The sequence below is a fragment of the Hyperoodon ampullatus genome (assembly GCF_949752795.1).
Source record: "Hyperoodon ampullatus genome assembly, chromosome: 11".
NCBI classification, from domain to species: domain Eukaryota; kingdom Metazoa; phylum Chordata; class Mammalia; order Artiodactyla; family Ziphiidae; genus Hyperoodon; species Hyperoodon ampullatus.
This window is the reverse complement of record NC_136924.1, coordinates 3,586,239-3,608,934: the sequence shown is the minus strand read 5'-3', so window position 1 is coordinate 3,608,934 and position 22,696 is coordinate 3,586,239. Positions and strand designations below refer to the sequence as shown.

The 22,696-nt window shown below is 36.7% G+C and overlaps 1 protein-coding gene across 1 annotated transcript in view; it reads right to left on the bottom strand.

Moving 5' to 3' along the window:
- Window positions 1-22,696, bottom strand: part of ZDHHC17 (zDHHC palmitoyltransferase 17) — a gene marked incomplete at both ends in the record, with an annotated part of 93,212 nt that overhangs the window by 17,479 nt on the left and 53,037 nt on the right. Inside the window, 2 exons of the mRNA XM_079714285.1 lie at window positions 1,007-1,109; window positions 2,498-2,640. Coding sequence (XP_079570411.1) covers window positions 1,007-1,109; window positions 2,498-2,640 — 246 coding nt within the window. The remainder of the gene's footprint in view (window positions 1-1,006; window positions 1,110-2,497; window positions 2,641-22,696) is intronic.

Here is a 22,696-nt window from a genome sequence, read left to right as displayed (position 1 = left end):
GTTACAATTCTGAGGCTCCATTTCACAAAGAAAGTTAGCATATCTTGCTTTTGTCTAATACACAAAACAACTTAAAAAGAATGCAATATTAAAACATGTAACACTGTGAAGTGAAACCAGCTATTAATTAATTTTGTTCAGAACAGTTAAAAGTTACTGAATAATTCATACCATTTAAAATCTTATATACTTTTTATAGCAATGTTTTGAAAAATGATTAAGACATTTATGAAACATGTACCTTTATTATAATAAAATAGACTGTCTTACTGGTTGATTTTTTCCATTAAAAATATCAAAAATTGACATTGTCCTTATTTCTTGAGATGTGACTCACTTCTTGAGATGTGAGATCTGAATCTCACGCATACACACACATTTGCAATTTCAAATTATATTACTTTTTAAAAGTATAGTACATTGAAATAATATGCTGAAGTTAGCAACATTTGAAGATACAGCATTACATGCTTTTCATGAAGCAAAAGAGAAAATTAACTGTTACCTATCACAGCAAAATAGTAAGTTGTGATAATAAGAAAATATTTAGAGAAAATAATTTGACACTAAAATATGGAAATCACAGTTCAGTAGAAAGGTTCAGAGTAAGTGTTATAGAATAAGACAAATATGTGTTTCGACCCTGCTTTATTAGAGACTAGCTGTGTGACCTTGGGCAAGAATAACAGCTTAACCTATTTAAGCCTAAACTGTCTCATCTATAAAATGGGAGACAACAGTACTAACGTATAGGATGTATACTAAATGGAGCACAAAGTATTTAAGACAATCCCCTTAAAAAATCAATAAATGGTCACTATTATTATTATTGCTGATGTTATTAAAAGCAGCTTTGAAAAGCAATTTATTAAATATGAAACATTTAAAAACAATACATTAGTTCATACTTATTTTTCTAGGAATACTGTTTTACTGTAGCACGTTGTGAGTAGTTCAGCTCTTATGTTAAATTATTATTAAACTAAGACCTTTATAACCAAAGGATATCATTCCAAAACCAGAAGAACCACGTCACATACATCCAGAATTTGGTTGCCAAATATATTCCAAGGGGCAATGCACTATGCATTGAATGATCAAAAAAGGATCTGTAAAACACAAGAAGTTTTATTGAATTTGAACTCTATATTTCATTGTAAAAAAGGATATTTATTTATTTATTTAAATGAAAATCACATATATTCTGTATAGTATACTCTTAACAAAACCCAGAAATCCAGGATGCTTAAATATCAATACTGTTTTCATAGTACTCAGTAAGAAATGAGTGCACAGCTGAATGACTCAGCAAGAGTCTGAAGCTACTTTTAATTCATCAGAATTAAAATTATATTCTATGTACTTTTCAACTTTAGAATTTCACTGTATTCCTATTCTCTTAAATCAATAACTCACTTTAGTATATATAGTAACTCTATCACCCAGCATATTACCCACCAAAGACATAATTTTAACAAATGAGTGCAAAGCAATCCCCAAGTTTTTCTCTATGTTTCATCATTATTTCTCCTTACCTACACATTCCCACTAAGCTTTCAGCACATCTTCTCAAAGAGAATGAACTCGCTAACTTGGAGGAATTAAAGGTCATTATTTACAGCATTCAGAATTCAGGAAAAATAAATACTGATAAATTTTATTAAACATAAGCAGGATCAACCATCCATGTACACTAAGTAGGGAGTATTGGTGAATTCCTACCTACACTACCCCTTGGAGCGCCTAGAAACACTAAAATGAGATTAATTACCTAGAATTAAGCCTCCTCCTGAGAGTTACCACATTAGTGCATTACCAGTCATTCCCATCTCTCTCTGAATTATTTTCAGAACTCTCTTTTGAAATTCTGGTGAAAACAAGGTACTAAAGGAATGGAAATTAGGTGGGAAGTTCTGGATCATAAATGCCTGCCTAGTTTGCTGGATGGGCCACTTTAGGGGAATAGGATCTAGGGATAAGAAGAAAAGGGCATGATCACAATGTTTAAGTAAAAAAAGAGAAAATTTAAAAAAAAAACAAAACTGAGCATTACTTCATATGCTTAGACTCTACCTTGTGCTAATATCAAACCTCTTTCTTGCACACTGCCTATGATCAAAGCAAATATAATTCCTATGGAAAGGTAAGCTGAAGCATTATAGTTACCCAGAAATAAGCAATATATATTACATTTAGAGTTCAACAAACTTGAGTCTACTTCTATTGAAATGTCTTAAAGCCGTATTTTAGCCTTAAAAATTACATGTTAGACTTTGTCACTGAAAGTACCTTTAGAGTCATTTTTAACAACAATGTTAAAAATGTTAAAGATTTCAGATATAAATCTGCCCCAAATTCTTTAACATTAAATTAAGATCAAACAAGTTATATAAAGGCAGTGTTCTAAATATATACAAAACATTAATTTTATATAGCCAGGTCCAAACTATATTCTTACATGTCCAGTTAAAAATATAGCTAAAAACAACACACTTACTTTGAAAGAAACTGTACTGTAGCCCAAACGCCACCATACATTAGCCCTTTAATGAGCCAAGAATCAATATTTAGGTTTGCTATAAACCCAACCAGCCAAATAACTAGGAAAGGAGTTCCCAGCATTACTTTCTGCCGAAATTCCTGTACAGAAAAAAAAAAAAGAGAGAAACTTTTGCATGTTTCAAGTAACCTCAATGTGAATCACTGTTACCTTTGTGAAAACATAGAACAGGGGTGAAATTCATTCATTCAAATATATCTACTATATACAGATACTATTTAAGGTGTTAGCCTCTGTTTTCTAGAAAGAGGTATTAAATAAACAATTTAAAAGTTCTTGGTTAAAACTGTAGAAAATGAGAATAGAAGTTATAGGACTGGGTCTAGATAGTCAGATACAGGAGACAGCAGTACCACCTGCCAACACATGGATAGGCTAGAAAACAGTTCATGAAAATACCACCCATTTTAACAAAAGCATTCATAACTAAGGAGACAAGGGCAACCAGAATGACTGTAGGTCCAACAGCTATATCAGATAAGGAAACCTGAGTATGCTTGGCCTGGAGAAGATATTTTGAATAATACATATATATATATATACATATACAGTATATTAAAACCTTAAAGTAAGATAGAGAATAAAATCAAACAAACTACAGGGTCCCAGAGACCACAGAATGGAGACGTTGTGCCTCTAAACACATATCAAAGCAGAGTGCTTAATATTTCAGACGTAGTACCATTTCACTTTTGTACTGGTCTAACTGTTAGAAATACTCATAAGTATAAAACCTGCCTGCTTCCCTGGTATCTTCACAGCAACACAAAGTCTACTGCCGCTCCTACATAACAGCCCTTCACAAACTTACAAGCAGCTGTCAAGTCTCTCGAGTTACCTTAAGTGACAAAACTATATGATATTCCAGCTGTGATCCAACGAAGTTCAGAGTGTAAATATTACTCTCATCGTTGAATATTTACCTTTCTGAAGGCCAAGATTATATTGTATTATGCCTCTTTTATTTTTAGCACACCTTTCATACCGTTGGCTTCTACTGAAATAAATACTTTTTCATATAAATGACCATGTCTTCCCCAATTCAGCCAGTGTAATTCATTTTCTGAACTAATTGTGTAATTTTAACTTAGACTTATAATTAAACATATTGACTTCAGAGTTTCATTTTATGCTATAGTGAAATAACACCCTTCCAGTTTGTTTCTTCATCTCTATTACGTGTGAATTTCATATCAAGACATTAGAGAAAGTTTACAACTGGGAGGAGAGAGTGTATGACTAAGGGTGGGTATTGGTGGGAGAGAAGGTGGACATGTGTCATTTGAAAAAGTATTTTCTAAAATTATCTTTAACTTGGTTTGTTTTTAGTCAAGACACTTGTTCTCCCTCAGCAATGGCCACATTTTTTCATTATTAATGGCCACACTTTTTCACTATTAAAAATTATGACACAATTTACATACAGTGAAATTCACCCTTTTCTGTGTACAGTTCTCTGAGTTTTGATGAATATACACAGTTGTGTAACAAGCATGAATATCAAGACACAGAACAGTCCCATCAAGCCCTGAAATACCCTATGCCACCAGGCCTAAGCCCTGGCAACCACTAGTCTGATATCTGTCCTTTTACTTTTTCTTTTGCAGGAATGTCACATAAAAGGAGTCATACTGAATGCAGTCTTTTAAATCTGGCTTCTTTCACTTAGCAAATGCATTTGACATTCATCCATATTGTTACGTGTATTAGTAGTAAGTTCCTTTTTAAGGCTGAGTAGTATTCCATTACAGGATGTGTCACAGTCTGCTTACCCATCCCCCAGCTGAGGGATTAAGCTTGTTTCCAGTTTCTGACTGTAAATAAAGACATCATAAGCATTCACATATAATTTTTTGTGTGAATATAGGCTCATTTCACCTGGTTAAATACTGATGTGTGTGATTTCTGGATTTATTTCAAGCTGTCATTTAATATACATATTATAATATTGTAAAGATGTAATGGTGATGCGCTGCATTTGTAGACATGAAAAATCTATTTTCTCGTATATTTCATTACAGAACGTTTCTAATATATAGTAAATTTGAAAGTATTTTATAGTGAATATCTGTATATCCACCACCCAGATTCTACATTTCAGTAATCTATTTTTTAATTAAACTTTTTATTTTGAAATAATTGTAGATTTACATGCAGTTTTTTTTTTTTTTTTTTTTTTTTTGCGGTACGTGAGCCTCTCACTGTTGTGGCCTCTCCCGTTGCAGAGCACAGGCTCCAGACGCGCAGGCTCAGCGGCCATGGCTCACGGGCCTAGCCGCTCCGTGGCATGTGGGATCTTCCCAGACTGGGGCACAAACCCGTGTCCCCTGCATCGGCAGGTGGACTCTTTTTTTTTTTTTTTTTTTTTTTTTGCGTTACATGGGCTTCTCACTGTTGTGGCCTCTCCCGTTGCGGAGCACAGGCTCCGGACGCGCAGGCTCAACGGCCATGGCTCACGGGCCCAGCCGCTCCGCGGTATGTGGGATCTTCCCAGACCGGGGCACGAACCTGTGTCCCCTGCATCGGCAGGCGGACTCTCAACCACTGCGCCACCAGGGAAGCCCGGCAGGTGGACTCTTAACCACTGCGCCACCAGGGAAGCCCCACATGCAGTTTTTTGGGTTTTTTTTTTTTTAAGACGTTGGGGATAGGAGCTTATTGATTAATTTATTTATTTTTGCTGTGTTGGGGTCTTTGTTTCTGTGTGAGGGCTTTCTCTCATTGTGGCAAGCGGAAGCCACTCTTCATCACGGTGCGCGGGCCTCTCACTATCGTGGCCTCTCTTGTTGCAGAGCACAGGCTCCAGACGCGCAGGCTCAGTAGTTGCGGCTCACGGGCCCAGTTGCTCTGTGGCATGTGGGATCTTCCCAGACCAGGGCTCGAACCCGTGCCCCCTGCATTAGCAGGCAGATTCTCAACTACTGCGCCACCAGGGAAGCCCACATGCAGTTTTTTAAAACCATTTTTTAAACTGATGTAGTTAATTTGCAATGTTGTGTTAGCTTCAGCTGTACAGCAAAGTGACTCAGTCATACATATAAAAGAATATATATATATATTCTTTTACAGATTCTTTTCCATTATAGGTTATTACAAGACACTGAATACAGTTCCCTGTGCTATATAGTAGGTCCTTGTTGTTTATCTATTTTATACAAAGTAGTGTGTATATGTTAATCCCAAACTCCTAATTTATCTGCGCCCACCCCGTTATCCCTTCTGGTAACCATAAGTTTGTTTTCTATGTCTGTGAGTCTATTTCTGTTTTGCAAATAAGTTCATTTATATCATTTTTTAAGATTCCACATATAAGTGATATCATATGATATTTGTCTCAGACTTACTTCACTTAATATGATTTCTAGGTCCATCCACGTTGCAGCAAATGGCATTATTTCATTCTTTTTTATGGCTGAGTAATATTCCATTGTGTATATATACCACATCTTCTTTAGGTTGCTTTCATGTCTTGGCTATTGTAAACAGTGCTGCTCTGAAAATTGGGGTGCATGTATCTTTTCAGATTAGAGTTTTATCCAGATATATGTCCAGGAGTGGGATTCTTGGATCATATGGTAATTCTATTTTCAGTTTTTTAAGGAACCTCCATACTGTTCTCCACAGTAGCTGCACCAATTTACATTCTCACCAACAGTGTAGGAGGGTTCCTTTTTCTCCATACCCTCTCCAGCATTTATTATTTGTAGACTTTTTATTGAGGGCCATTCTGGTGTGAGGTGATATCACATTGTAGTTTTGATTTGCATTTCTCTAATAATTAGCTATGTTGAGCATCTTTTCATGTGCCTGATGGCCATGTGTATGTCTTCTTTGGAGAAATCTCTATTTAGGTCTTCTGCCCATTTTTTCATTGGGTTGTTTGTTTTTTTGATATTAAGCTGTATGAGTTGTTTGTATATTTTGGAAATTAATCGCTTGTCGGTAGCATCGTTTGCAAATATTTTCTCCAATTCTGCAGGTTGTCTTTTTGTTTTGTTTCTGGTTTCCTTTGCAAAAGCTTTTAAGCTTAATTAGGTCTCAATTGTTTATTTTTGTTTTTATTTCCACTACTCTAGGAGACAAAGCCAAAAAAATATTGCTATGATTTATGTCAAAGAGTGTTTGGCTTATGTTTTCCTCTAGGAGTACTATAGTATCCAGTTTTACATTTAGGTCTTTTTTTTTTTTTTTTGTGGTACGCGGGCCTCTCACTGTTGTGGCCTCTCCCGTTGCGGAGCACAGGCTCCGGACGCGCAGGCTCAGCGGCCACAGCTCACGGGCCCAGCCGCTCCGCGGCATGTGGGATCTTCCCGGACCGGGGCACGAACCCGTGTCCCCTGCATCGGTAGGCGGACTCTCAACCACTGCGCCACCAGGGAAGCCCTGAGTTTATCTTTTGATATGGTGTTAGAGAATGTTTGTTCTTTTACTTGTAGGTATCCAGTTTTCCCAGCACCACTTACTGAAGAGACTGTCTTTTCTCCATTGTATATTCTTGCCTCCTTTGTCATAGATTATTTGACCATAAGTGCATGGGTTTATTTCTGAGTTTTCTATCTTGTTCCATGGATCTATACAATCTGCTTTTCTGCCAATACCATACTGTTTTGATTACTGTACTTGTTTTTTTTTATACAGCAGGTTCTTATTAGTTATCCATTTTTACATATTAGTGTATATATGTCAATCCCAATCTCCCAATTCATCACAGCACCACCATCACCCGCCTCCGCCACTTTCCCCCTTGGTGTCCATGTTTGTTCTCTACATCTGTGTCTCAATTTCTACCCTGCAAACCGGTTCATCTGTACCATTTCTCTAGGTTCCACATATATGTGTTAATATACGATATCTGTTTTTCTCTTTCTGACTTACTTCACTCTGTATGACAGTCTCTAGATTCATCCATGTCTCTACACATGACCCAACTCGTCCTTTTTTATGGCTGAGTAATATTCCACTGTATATATGTACCACATCTTCTTTATCCATTCATCTCTTGATGGGCATTTAGGTTGCTTCCATGACCTGGCTGCTGTAAATACTGCTGCAATGAACATTGGGGTGCACGTGTCTTTTGAATTATGGTTTTCTCTGGGTATACACTCAGTAGTGGGATTGCTGGGTCATATGGTAATTCTATTTTTAGTTTTTAAAGGAACCTCCATAGTGTTCTCCATAGTGGTTTATCAATTTACATTCCCACCAATGGTGCAGAAGGGTTCCCTTTTCTCCACACCCTCTCCAGCATTTGTTGTTTACAGATTTTCTGATGATACCCATTCTAACTGGTGTGAGGTGATACCTCATTGTAGTTTTGATTTGCATTTCTCTAATGATTAGTGATGTTGAGCATCTTTTCATGTGCTTCTTAGCCATCTGTATGTCTTCTTTGGAAAAATGTCTATTTAGGTCTTCTGCCCTTTTCTTTCTTTTTTTTTTTTTGCGGTACGCGGGCCACTCACTGTTGTGACCTCTCCCGTTGCGGAGCACAGGCTCCGGACGCACAGGCTCTCAGCGGCCATGGCTCACGGGCCCAGCTGCTCCGCGGCATGTGGGATCCTCCCGGACCGGGGCACGAACCCGTGTCCCCTGCATCGGCAGGCGGACTCTCAACCACTGCACCACCAGGGAAGCCCTTCTGCCCTTTTCTGATCGGGCTGTTTTTTTAATATTGAACTGCATGAGCTGTTTATATGTTTTGGAGATTAATCCTTTGTCCGTTGATTCATTTGCAAAGATTTTCTCACATTCTGAGGGATGTCTTTTCGTCTTGCTTGTAGTCTCCGTTGCTTTGCCAAAGCTTTTAGGTTTCATTAGGGCCCATTTGTTTGTTTTTCTTTTTATTTCCATTACTCTAAGAGGTGGATCAACAAAGATCTTGCTGTGATTTATGTCAAAGAGTGTTCTTCCTATGTTTTCCTCTAAGTTTTATAGTGTCCGGTCTTCCATTTAGTTCTCTAATCCATTTTGAGTTTATTTTTGTGTATGGTGTTAGGGAGTGTTCTAATTTCATTCTTTTACATGTAGCTGTCCAGTTTTCCAAGCACCACTTCTTGAAGAGACTGTCTTTTCTCCACTGTATATCCTTGCCTCCTTTGTCATAGATTAGTTGACCATAGGTGCGTGGGTTTATCTCTGGGCTTTCTATCCTGTTCCATTGATCTATATCTCTGTTTTTGTGTGAGTACCATATTGTCTTGATTACTGTAGCTTTGTAGTATAGTCTGAAGTCAGGGAGTCTGATTCCTCCAGCTCCGTTTTTTTCCCTCAAGACTGCTTTGGCTATTTGGGGCCTTTTGTGTCTCCAAACAAATTTTAAGATTTTTTCTTCTAGTTCTGTAAAAAATGCCATTGGTAATTTGATAGGGATTGCATCTCTAGATTGCTTTGGGTAGTATAGTCATTTTCACAATATTGTTTCTTCCAATCCAAGAACATGGTATATCTCTCCATCTATTTGTATCATCTTTAATTTCTTTCATCAGTGTCTTATAGTTTTCTGCATACAGGTCTTTTGTCTCCCTAGGTAGATTTATTCCTAGGTATTTTATTCTTTTTGTTGCAGTGGTAAATGGGAGTGTTTCCTTAATTTCTCTTTCAGATTTTTCATCATTAGTGTATAGGAATGCAAGAGATTTCTTGGCATTAATTTTGTATCCTGCAACTTTACCAGATTCATTGATTAGCTCTAGTAGTTTTCTGGTGGCATCTTTAGGATTCTCTATGTATTATATCATATCATCTGCAAACAGTGACAGTTTTACTTCTTCTTTTCCAATTTGGATTCCTTTTATTTCTTTTTCTTCTCTGACTGCCGTGGCCAGGACTTCCAAAACTATGTTGAATAATAGCCGTGAGAGCAGACATCCTTGTCTTGTTCCTGATCTGAAAGGAAATTCTTACAGTTTTTCACCATTAAGACAGATGTTTGCTGTGGGTTTGTCGTATATGGCCTTTATTATGCTGAGGTCGGTTCCCTGTATGCCCACTTTCTGGAGAGTTTTTATCATAAATGGGTGTTGAATTTTGTCAAAAGCTTTTTCTGCATCTATTGAGATGACCATACGTTTTTTATTCTTCAGTTTGTTAATATGGTGTGTCACATTGATTGATTTGCGTATACTGAAGATTCCTTGCATTCCTGGGATAAATCCCACTTGATCATGGTGTATGATCCTTTTAATGTGTTGTTGGATTCTGTTTGCTAGTATTTTGTTGAGGATTTTTGCATCTATATTCATCAGTGATATTAGTCTGTAATTTTCTTTTTTTGTAGTATCTTTGTCTGGTCTTGGTATCAGGGTGATGATGGCCTCACAGAATGAGTTTGGGAGTGTTTCTTACTCTGCAATTTTTTGGAAGAGTTTGGGAAGGATGGATTTTAGGTCTTCTCTAAATGTTTGACATAATTCACCTGTGAAGCCATCTGGTCCTGGGCTTTTGTTTGTTGGAAGATTTTTAATCACAGTTTCAATTTCATTACTTGTGATTGGTCTGTTCGTATTTGTTATTTCTTCCTGGTTTAGTCTTGGAAGGTTATACCTTTCTAAGAATTTGTCAATTTCTTCCAAGCTGTCCATTTTGTTGGCATAGAGCTGCCTGTAGTAGTCTCTTAGGATGCTTTATATTTCTGTGGTGTCTGTTGTAAGTTCTCCTTTTTCCTTTCTACTTTTATTGATTTGAGTCCTCTCCCTCTTTTTCTTGATGACTGTGTCTAATCGTTTATCAATTTTGCTTATCTTCTCAAAGAACCAGCTTTTAGTTTTATTGATCTTTGCTATTGTTTTCTTTGTTTCTATGCCATTTATTTCTGCTCTGATCTTTATGAATTCTTTCCTTCTACTAACTTTGGGTTTTGTTTGTTCTTCTTTCTGTAGTTCCTTTAGGTGTAAGGTTAGATTGTTTATTTGAGATTTTTCTTGTTTCTTGAGGTAGGCTTGTATTACTATAAACTTCCCTCTTAGAACTGCTTTTGCTGCATCCCAAGGGCTTTGGATCATCACGTTTTCATTGTCATTTGTCTCTAGGTATTTTTTTATTTCCTCTTTGATTTCTTCAGTGATTTCTTGGTTATTTAGTAATGTATTGTTTAGCCTCCATGTGTTTGTGTTTTTTACATTTTTTCCCCCTGTAACTGACTTCTAATCTCATAGTGTTGTGGTCAGAAAAGATGCTTGATATGATTTCAATTTTCTTAAATTTACTGAGGCTTGATTTGTGACCCAAGACGTGATCTATCCTGGAGAATGTTTCGTGTGCACTTGAGAAGAAAGTGTAATCTGCTGCTTTTGGATGGAATGTCCTATAAATATCAATTAAATCTATCTGGTCTATTGTGTCATTTAAAGCTTGCGTTTCCTTGTTAATTTTCTGTTTGGATGATATGTCCATTGGTGTGAGGTGTTAAAGTCCCCTACTAGTGTTGTGTTACTGTTGATTCCCTCTTTTAGAGCTGTTAGCAGTTGCCTTCTGTATTGAGGTGCTCCTATGTTGGATGCATATATATTTATAATTGTTATATCTTCTTGGATTGATCCCTTGATCATTATGTAGTGTCCTTCTTTGCCTCCTGTAACATTCTTTATTTTAAAGTCTATCTTACCTGATATGAGTATTGGTACTCCAGCTTTATTTTGATTTCCATTTGCATGGAGTATGTTTTTCCATCCCCTCACTTTCAGTCTTTATGTGTCCCTAGGTCTGAAGTGGGTCTCTTGTAGACAGCATATATATGGGTCTTGTTTTTGTATCCATTCAGCGACCCTGTGTCTTTTGGTTGGAGCATTTAATCCATTCACATTGAAGGTAATTATCGATATGTATATTCCTATTACCATTTTCCTAATTGTTTTGGGTTTGTTTGTGTAAGTCCTTTTCTTCTCTTGTGTTTCCCACTTAGAGAAGTTCCTTTAACATTTGTCGTAGAGCTGGTTTGGTGGTGCTGAATTCTTTTAGCTTCTGCTTGTCTGTAAAGCTTTTGATTTCTCCATCGAATCTGAATGAGATCCTTGCCGGGTAGAGTAATCCTGCTTGTAGGTTCTTCCCTTTCATCACTTTAAATATGTCATGCCACTCCCTTCTGGCTTGTAGAGTTTCTGCTTAGGAATCAGCTGTTAATCTTATATGTTATTTGCCGTTTTTCCCTTGCTGCTTTCAATAATTTTTCTTTGTCTTTAATTTTTGCCAATTTGATTACTATGTGTCTCAGCGTGTTTCTCCTTGGGTTTTTCCTGTATGGGACTCTCTGCGCCTCCTGGACTTGGGTGGCTATTTCATTTCCCATGTTAGGAAAGTTTTTGAGTATAATCTCTTCAAATATTTTTTCAGGTCCTTTCTCTCTCTTCTCCTCCTGGGATGCCCTATAATGCGAATTTGTTACGTTTATCGTTGTTCCAGAGGTCTCTTAGGCTGTCTTCATTTCTTTTCATTCTTTGTTCTTTATTCTGTTCCGCAGCAGTGAATTCCACCATTCTGTCTTCCAGGTCACTTATCCGTTCTTCTGCCTCAGTTCTTCTGCTACTGATTCCTTCTAGTGTAGTTTTCATTTCAGTTATTGTATTGTTCCTCTCTGTTTGTACTTTAATTCTTCTGGGTCTTTGTTAAACATTTCTTGCATCTTCTCAGTCTTTGCCTCCATTCTTTTTCCAAGGTCCTGGATCATCTTCACTATCATTATTCTGAATTCTTTTTCTGGAAGGTTGCCTATCTCCACTTCATTTAGTTTTTTTTCTGGGGTTTTATCTTGTTCCTTCATCTGGTACATAGCCCTCTGTCTTTTCATCTTGTCTCTCTTTCTGTGAATGTGGTTTTTGTTCCATGGGCTCCAGGATTGTAGTTCTTCTTGCTTCTGCTGTCTGCCCTCTAAGGCTTCTTGCCTGGAATTTTCTTCTTTTGACTCTAATGGTGTAGTCATCAGAGAAAGGCAGAAGGCAGACTGGAACATCTAAGGCAGCAACACTAACATTTTTCTGGCCTTTTAAAAGTATTTACAAAGAGGCTTTCAGAAGATGCTTAGAACACATAACTGCAGTGCTGAAAATATGAAGAAATCGCAACATTTTCTCTTCTTTTGCATCTCTTTTCTTAACTCCTGGGAATCACGAACGTTTGTCCAGTGTATTTCGGCTGTGATTTACTGAAGCCTCTCACCACAGCAATGGGTTAACCCCGAACTTTGTCTCAGAAGCTCTCTCTTTTCCCTTGTTGAGGTTCCTGGCTTGAGTGGAATCTCCGATTACTGTAGCTTTGCAGTATAGTCTGAAGTCAGGGAGCATGATTCCTCCAGCTCCGTTTTTCTTTCTGAAGATTTTTTTGGCTATTCTGGGTCTTTTGTGGTTCCATACAAATTTAAAAATCTTTTGTTCTAGTTCTGTGAAAAATGCCATTGGTAATTTGATAGAGATTGTGTTGAAACTGTAGACTGCCTTGGATAGTATGATCATTTTAACAATATTGATTCTTCCAATCCAAGTACATGGTATACCTTTCCATCTGTTTGGGACATCTTCAATTTCTTTCATTAGCATCTTATAGTTTTTAGAGTACAGGCATTTTGCCTCCTTAGGTAGGTTTACTCCTAGGTATTTTATTCTTTTTTGATGTGATGGTAGATGGGACTGTTCCCTTAATTTCTCTTTTTGATATTTCATTGACAGTGTATAGAAATGAAATAGATTTCTGTATATTAATTTTGTATCCAGTAATCTTATTGAATTCACTGATGAGTGCTAGTAGTTCTGTGGTAGCATCTTTAGGGTTTTCTATGTATAGCATAATGTCATCTGAAAACAGTGACAATTTTACTTCTTCTTTTCCAATTTGGGTTCATTTTATTTCTTTTTCTTCTCTGATTGCTGTGGCTAGGAATTCCAAAACCATGTTGAATTAAAGTGGCAAGAGTGGGCATCCTTGCCTTGTCTTGTTCCCAACCTTAGAAGGTATGCTTTCAGCTTTTCACCATTGAGTATGATGTTTGCTGTGGGTCACATAGTTTTAATAAAAAATGCGGACAGATCATTACCCAAAGTTCCCAAATGGCTAACATGTTGCAAAAGCATAGTATAATATCACAATCAGGATATTGACACTGACACAATTAAGATACAGAATATTTCCATCACTACAAGGAATATTTCCATCCTTTTATAGCAATTTCCCTCATACCCTACTCCTCACTGCCATATTAACCTCTGCCAACTACTAATGTGTTCTACATTCCCATAATTTTATCATTTCAAGAATTTTATACAAATGGAATTATACAGTATGTAACCTTATAGGATTGGCTTTTTACTCATAATAGAATTCTCCAGATATTCATTGGGTTCCTGTAAGTACCATTAGTTCATTCCTTTTTATTGCTGAGGAATACTCCATGGTATGAATGTGTCAGTTTGTTTAATCATTCACCCACTGAAGGACGTTTGGGTTGTTTCTATTTTGGGTTACTATGAATAAAGCTGCTATAAACATTCACATACAAATTTTTGTGTGAATATAAGGTTTCATTTCTCTTGGATAAATGCTTAAGAGTACAGTTTCCGGGTTGTATGGTATTGCATGTTAAGCTTTTTAAAAGAAAATTCCAAACTGTTCTTCAGGGTGCTGTACTTTTTTACATATCCTTCAGCAACAGATGAGTCTCTCGGCATCCTCATCAGCATTTGGTGTTGTTGCAAGTTTTTATTTAGTTATTCTGACAGGTATAAAATAGTAAGTCACTGTGGTTTCAATTTGCATTTCCCTGATGACTAAAATGATGTTGAAGATCTTTCACCTGCTTATCTGCCATTTTTATATCTTTTTTGGTGAAAATATCTCGTTTAGCCTATTTTCTAATTGTATTGATTTTGCACTGCTGAGTTTTGAAAGTTCTCAATATATTTTGGAAACTAGTCCTTTGTTGGAAATGTGGCTTGTAAATACTTTCTCCCAGTCTGTAGTATGCCTTTTCATTCTAATCACAGGGTCTTTCATAGAACGTAAGTTTAAAATTTTGATCTAAATCCAAATGATCAATTTTTACCTTTATGGATCATACTTTTTGTGTCAAATCTCTTTGCCTAGCCCTAGATTTTTAGTTTTACGGTTTACATTTAGTCTTGAACAGTTTTGAGTTAAATTTTTTTTTTTTTTTTTTTTTTTTTTTGCAGCCTCTCACTGTTGTGGCCTCTCCCGTTGCAGAGCACAGGCTCCGGACATGTAGGCTCAGCGGCCATGGCTCACGAGCCCAGCCGCCCCGCGGCATGTGGGATCCTCCTGGACCGGGGCACGAACCCATGTCCCCTGCATCGGCAGGTGGACTCTAAACCACTGCACCACCAGGGAAGCCCGAGTTAATTTTTTAATACAGTGTGACGTTTGAGTAGAGGTTTATTTTTTTGCCTATGCATGTCCAAATGCTCCAATATCAATTGGTGAAAAGGCTGTCTTTCCTCCAATGAATTGCTTTTACACATTGTCAAATGTCAGTGGGCATACCTCTGTGGTTCTACTTCTGGGCTCTCTTTTCTGTTCCACTGATCACTTTATTCCTCCAGCAATACTACACAGTCTTGATTACTCAAGCTATATAGTAGGTCTTAAAACTGCAGAGTGATTCTTCTTTTTCAAAATTGTTTTAGCTACTCTAAGTCTACTGCCTTTCCATATAAATTTTGGAATAATCTTGTATATACAAATAAAAAATTTTGCTGGAATTATTTAATTACATTAAACCTGTATATTAATTTGGGGACAACTAACATATTTACTAAGTTGAGTCTTCCAGTTCATGAACACAGTATGTCTCTCCACTTATTTAGATCATCCTTGATTTCTTTCATTGCATTTAAAATGTTTCAGCATACAAGTACTTTACAACTATTTACAGAGCAACTCTCTAGGAAAATGACCTTTAGACTAACAGAAAAGATTTTCCATAACTAAAGAAATAAAGACGGAACCACAATGAGATGGGTAGGAGGGGTGGAGACATGGTATAATCAGGGCTCACACCCCCAGGATCAGTGACCCACAAATGGAAGGAATATCACAATCGTGGAGGCCTTTCCTCTACGAGGGAGAAGGGGTCTGAGCCCCGTGTGGGACTCCTCAGCCAATGGGTCCTGCACCAGGAAGTAAAGCTCCCAGAATTCCTGGCTTTGGAAACCAGCAGGGCCCATGTTCAGGAGAGCTGGAGGGCTATAGGAAACAGAGACTCTGCTCTTAAAGGACACTGGAAAAATCTGAGATGCTCCAAGTCTCAGCACAAAGAAGCAGCAGTTAGAAGCCTGGAAGAGATCCACTTGCTGATCTTGGAGAGTCCTCTGGAGAGGCAGGAGGCAAATAAGAGACCCCTGCTGATACAGAAGCTGGTGGCAGCTATTTTGGGGAACTTCTTCTACCCTAATAACACTAGGGTGGGCAAGCACCCTAATAACACTAGGGTGGGCAAGCACCCTTCTAGAATCGTCCCTCTAGCCTATTAGTACCCAGAAACTGGCCCACCCTCCAGCTGGGTGGCACCAGCTCTGAGCACTGCCCCCACCACCACCTGGGACCACCCAAATAGCCAATCAATCAGCATGATATACTACATTAACAAACTGAAGAATAAAACCCATATGATTATCTCAGTAGATACATAAAAAGCTTTTGACAAAATTCAACATCCATTTATGATAAAAAAAAAAAAAACTCTCAACAAAGTGGGTATAAAGGGAACATACCTCAACAAAAAAAAGGCCATATATGACAAACCCACAGCTAACATCATACTCAGTGGTGAAAAGCTGAAAGCATTTCCTTTAAGATCAGGAACAAGACAAGGATGGGCACTCTTCTATTTTTATTCAACACAGTACTAGAAGTCCTAGCCACAGCAATGAGATAAGAAAAAGAAAGAAAGGGAATCCAAATTGGAAAGGAAGAAGTAAAACTGTCACTGTTTGCAGATGACATGACACTAGATACAGAAAACCCTGAAGACACCACCAAAAAACTATTAGAACTAATAAGTGAATTCAGTAAAGTTGCAGGATACAAAATTAATAAACTAAACTCTGTTGTAATAACAAACCATCAGAAAGAGAAACTAAGAAAACAATCCCATTTACAACTGCATCAAAAAAAAATACAATACCTAGGAATAAATCTAACCAAAGAGGTAAAAGATTGGTACTCTGAAAACTATAAGATATTGATGAAAGAAACTGAAGATGACACAAAAAAATGGTAAAACATACCATTCTCACAGACTGGAAGAATTAATATTGCTAAAATGACCACACTACCCAAGGCAATCTACAGATTCAATGTGGTCCCTATCAAAATACCCATGGCATTTTTCACAGAACTAAAACAAGTAATTCTACAATCTGTATGGAAACACGAAAGACCCTGAATAGCCAAAGCAATCTTGAGAAAGAACAAACCTGAAGTATCACACTCTGGGATTTCAAACTACACTGCAAAGTTAACAGTAATCAAAACAGTATGACACTGGCACAAAAACAGACACACAGATCCATGGAACAGAATGGAGAGCCCCAAAATAAACCCATGCTTATATGATCAATTAATCTACAACAAAGGAAGCAGGAATATAAAATGAGGGGAAAAAAACCTTTTCATTAAATGGTGTTGGGAAAACTGGACAGCTACACATGTAAAAGAATCACACTGGACTAGTTTCTCACATCACACACAAAACTAAACTCAAGATGGATTAAAGACGTAACTGTAAAACCTGAAACGTAAAACTCCCAGAAGAAAACAGACAGCGTGTTCTTTGACATCAGTCTCAGCAATAGTTGTTTGGCTCTGTCTCCTTAATCAAGGGAACCAAAAGTAAACAAATGGGATTGCAGGAAACTACAGTAAAGGAAACTAACAACAACAACAACAAACCAAAAGGGCAGCTCACTGAATGGGAGAAGGTATCTGCATATGATGCACCTGATAAGGGGTTAATATCCAAAATATACAAAGAACTCATATAACTCAACATCAAAAAAAAAAACAACTCAATTATAAAGTGGGCAGAGGACCTGGAATAGACATTTTTTCAAAGAAGATATACAAATGGCCAACAGACACATGAAAAGATGCTCAACATCACTCATCAGGGAAATGCAAATCAACACCAAAACAGGATACCACCTCAGACCTGTGAGAATGGCTATCATCAAAAAAGACAAGAAATAACAAATGTTGGCAAGGATGTGGAGAAAAGGGAATCCTTGTGCACTATTGGTAGAATTGTAAATTGGTACAGGCACTCTGGAAAACAGTATGGAGGGTCCTCAAAAAATTAAAAATAGAACTGACACATGACCCAGCAATTTCACTTCTGGGTATTTACCCAAAGAAACAAAAAGACTACTTAGAAAATATATATACACCTCAATGTTCACCGCAGTATCATTTACAATAACCATGACATGGTAGCAACTTAAATGCCCACTGACAGAGATGAATAGACACAGAAAATGTGATCTATATGTACAATGGAATATTACTCAGCCATAAAAAAAGAATGAAATCTTGCCATTTGTGACAACATGAATGGATCGAGAGGTATTATGCTAGGTGAAATAAGTCAGAGAAACACAAATACCATATGGTCTCACTTATATGGGGAATAAAAAAACAAACAAACCAAAAACAGACTCAGAGATACAAAGGACAGGTGGTTGCCAGAGGGGAGGGGGTTGGGGGTGAAAGAGATGAAGGGGATTAAGAGGTACAAACGTCCAGTTATAAAATAAATAAGCCATGGGATGTAATATATAGCATAAGGAATATGGTCAATAAGATTGTAATAAATTTGTATAGGGACAAATGGTTACTAGACTTAATGTGGTGATCATTTCATAACGTATACAAATGTGAAATCACTACGTAGTACATCTGAAACTGACATAATATTGGACGTCAACTACATTTCAATTTTAAAAAGTTATGTTTACACTATACTGTAGTCTATTAAGCATGCAGTAGCATTATGTCTAAAAAAACACTGTACACACTTTAAGTAAAAAATACTTTATTGTTAAAAAATGCTAACCATCTTTTGAGCCTTTATCAAGTCATAATCTTTTTGCTGGTGGAGGGTTTGAAATATTGGGAGAATTACCAAAATGTGACATGGAGATACGAAGTAAGCAAATGTTGTTGGAAAGATGGCACCAACAAGACTTACTAGATGCAGATGGCCACAAACCTTCACTTTGCAAAAACAAACAAACAAACAAAGATGAAATATCTGTGAAATGCAATAAAATGAGGTATGCCTCTAGTTTTCCTTTTTGTACTGTCTTCGCCTGCTTTTGGTATCATATGTCATTTCCATTCTGCTACTTGCCCATATAAGTAACTTGCCAATATTCTTGTATGTGAAGTGAGTTTCTTACAGACAGCATAGAGTTGAGTCACACTTTGTAATCCACACTGCCAATATCTGTCTTTTAATTGGTATATTTAGACCATTTACAGTTACTCTAATTATTGATATGTTAGGGTTTAAATCTATAAATTTATTTTTTGGTTTTTTGTTTGTTCTGTGTCTTTGTTTCTGGTTTCTTTTTCCTGACTTCTTGTGGGTTACTGAAAAGCTTTTTAGAATTTTATTTTATCTATGGTGTTTTTGAGTATATCTCTCTGAATAACTTTTTTAGTGGGTACTCTAAGTATTATATAAATATAACTTATCACAGTATACTGGTGTCATCATTTTACCAATTCAAGTGAGATGTGGAAACCTTACCTCCATTAATGTCCCTCTACCCTCCCCTGTTTACATTATAAATTGTCTCAAATATGTTTTCTACATACATGTAGATCCACATCAAACAGTATTATAATTTTGCTTCGACTGTCAAACATAATTTGGAAGATGGAGGATAAGAAGGAAAGTCTACTGTATTTACCCATAATTTTGCTTACCATGATCTTATGTTCCAAGATTCTTTCTTTTATCATTTTCCTTCTGTCTAAAGAACTTCTCTTAGCCATTTTTTTAGGGCAGGTCTGCTGGCCACAAATTCTCTTACTTTTCCTTTATCTGAAAATGTGTTGACTTCTCCTTCACTCCTGAAAGATATTTTCACTGGATAAAGGATTCTGGATTGAAAGTTCTTTCCATCCAGCACTTGGAAAATGTGGCAGCTCCTTCTGCCTCTATGGTTTCTGATGAGAAATCCAGTGTTCTTGAATAGTTTTACCCCTACTGGTAAGGGGCCTTCAAGATTTTTATTTCTTAGTCTTTAGTTTCCAGAAGTTTGACTATGAGTGTTTGGTTTGGATTTGAGTTTATTCTGTTTAGGGTTTGCTCCACTTTTAATCTGCAGGTCTTTCTTTTGCCAAATTTGGGGGGTTTTTGGCCATTATATGTTTGAGTACTTTTTCAGCTCCACCCGCTTTTCTTCTTCTGGTACTCCAATCATATCAGTGTTAGATATTCTGTTATAACCACAGGTCCCTAAAGTTCTGTTCTGTTTTGCTTGTTTTTCTCAGTCTATTTCCTTTTGTTGTTGAAAACAGGTAATTTTTATCGTCTATCTTCAAGGTCATTGATCCTTTCCTCTGTCTCCTCTCTTCTGCTGTTGAGCTCATCCACTGACTCTTTATTTTGGCTATTATAATTTTCCGTTTTAAAATTTCCATTTGGTTCTTCTTTATATTCTATTTCTATACTTCTATTTCTTTGCTGAGACTCTATTTTTCAGTTGTTTCAAGCATGTTCGTAAGTATTCACTAAAGCCTTTTTATGATGATTGTTAAATTCTTCTGTCAGATAATTCCAATATCTCTGTCATCACACTGGCATCTACTGATCCTCTTTTCATTCAGTTAGGTCTTCTCAATTCTTGGTATGATATGTGATTTTTGTTTGAAACCTAGACATTTTGGGTATTATGAGACACTGGATCTTACTTAAACCTTTTCTTTTATGTGGATTCCTCTGATGTAGGCAGGGGGAGGGAAGTGAGACACCTTCTCATTACTGGCAGGTGAGGTGGAAGTCCAGGATCCCAAGGGGGCCTTCACTGACACCTGAGGAGGGGCTTCCTCATTATGGACAGGCAAAGGTGGGACTTTCAGCTCTCCACTATACCTCTACTGGTATCTCCTTGACTGGGAGGGTTACAAGTACCTCATTACTGCTTCCTATGTGGTCTCCACTGATAACAGCAGGGGATGGGACCTCATTAACAGCCAGTGGGGATGAAAGTCCCAACTCTCCACTCCACCTTCCCTGACACCACCCCAGGAGAGAAGTTGGGGCACATCATTATAGCCTGGTAAGGGCGGAAGTCTAGGCCTTTGCTGTTGTGAGTCAGGGTGGAGCCATGTTTTTTTCTGTTGTGTTTGGCTGTAGTAGAAAGTTATTTTCTAAAAGTTTCTATCTTGCTAAATAAGCTGCCTCTTTTGTGGTCCTGTGGCTAAAAAGCAGGTTTGGGGGGAGCATTTTTTTGTCTGTACCATTCATGATTCTGGGTTGCTGGCTTTGTCAGTTCCTCTTCTGGGAAATATGAGGCAAAAACAGAAAATGCAGGGAACTCACCACCATGTCATTCTTTGGATCCTTAGCTCCCTGCCTGCTCTGCCACCTTTTCTCCATCGTCACTCTTCCTATATTTGTTTTGTACATAATGTCCAGGTTTTTTAGTTGTACTTGGCAGGAAGGAATAGGGAAAAAATATATCTACTCCATCTTCCCAGATTTATTCTCACATAATCAATAAACATTAAGAAGTAATACATGTGAGATTTCCACTGTTAACAAAAGGGATCGTGGGTTTTTAAATTCTGAGAAACACTGATTTAGAGATTTCCTTCTAACTCATTAATAAGCAAGTAACACTTAATTAACCACAAATCTGCCTAAAATCTTCTAATCTTAAAAATCAAACAGCTTTTAAAATAGTTTTCTAAAATCAAGACTCTTTTCATATCTGTCTACTATCACTGTCCAAAAATATCTTTTTTTTCCTTTTGGGATGACTTATTTTTAGTAAAAAGCTATTGAGTCCTAGGTGTTTCCTTGTTTAGTTTTAAATACAGAACATACTTCACAGACTAGCCAACCAGGTCATGTTCATAATTTAAATTTTTCTAATGTGAGATGGAAAGAGAATAGTCTACACAAATACTTAATTACACAAAGCCCAAATCCATCATATATTTTTATCTAGTGACCTTTTTAGAATGCATAATATATTTAAAGCTACTAATGCAAAAAAACAAAACCCCAAAAAACAGGAATACGCAATTTCTGAACTGATCACAATAATATACACAAATGTTAATAAAATTGTACTAAACTTTTAATGAGGCAATCTTTTTAAAAGAAACCATATCCAAACACATAACCCTGATATATAGTTCATTATTGCTATAATAAATAACTTTATATATTAATAAACATCTAGAATTTACAAAGTCATTTTCATCTGACAATACATTAAAAAAATACCCTTTAGCATATTTACACTAAGCAAAATGAACATATAAAGACAATGGGATTTTCCAGAGTAATAAAAGACATTTTTACTAGTAGCCTAGTTATTATGAGAAATTAGCCATTTTTTACTCTGTTGAGCAAAACTGCTCTAAATTCTAGAGGACAGAGCAACATCAAAGTAAATAAATAATTAACTATTTTTAATATCTATAATAGCGAAATGAAAAGTTGACATGACATGCAAAAACTGCTCCTTAGTCTCAAATATGGGACTGAAAATAGGCAAGTTTATAAACTACAAATCTAATTCTTCTGAAGTCTAAGTAATGGACTGGTGAACTTTTCAGCTCATTAAGGAAGTTCTGAGCTCCCACAAATAAATGAGGCATGCTCTCAAGTCTATTTCCCTTTACCCAAAACTTATTTTGTTCTAGTAACAGATAGATCAATGTTAACTTTATACAAACAGTATTACTACTAGAGCATCCTGAATAGGACATATATGATATCTCAGGCTTAATGCCATTCAAGTTGTGATTACTGACAAGTTAGCGAATACCTTGTCAATTATTTTGGTATACAAAAAAACTGTCAGCTAATTTTTCCTTTTAAGGAAATAAATTTTTAAGAAATACAGGCCTGGGGCTTCCCTGGTGGCGCAGTGGTTAAGAATCCGCCTGCCAATG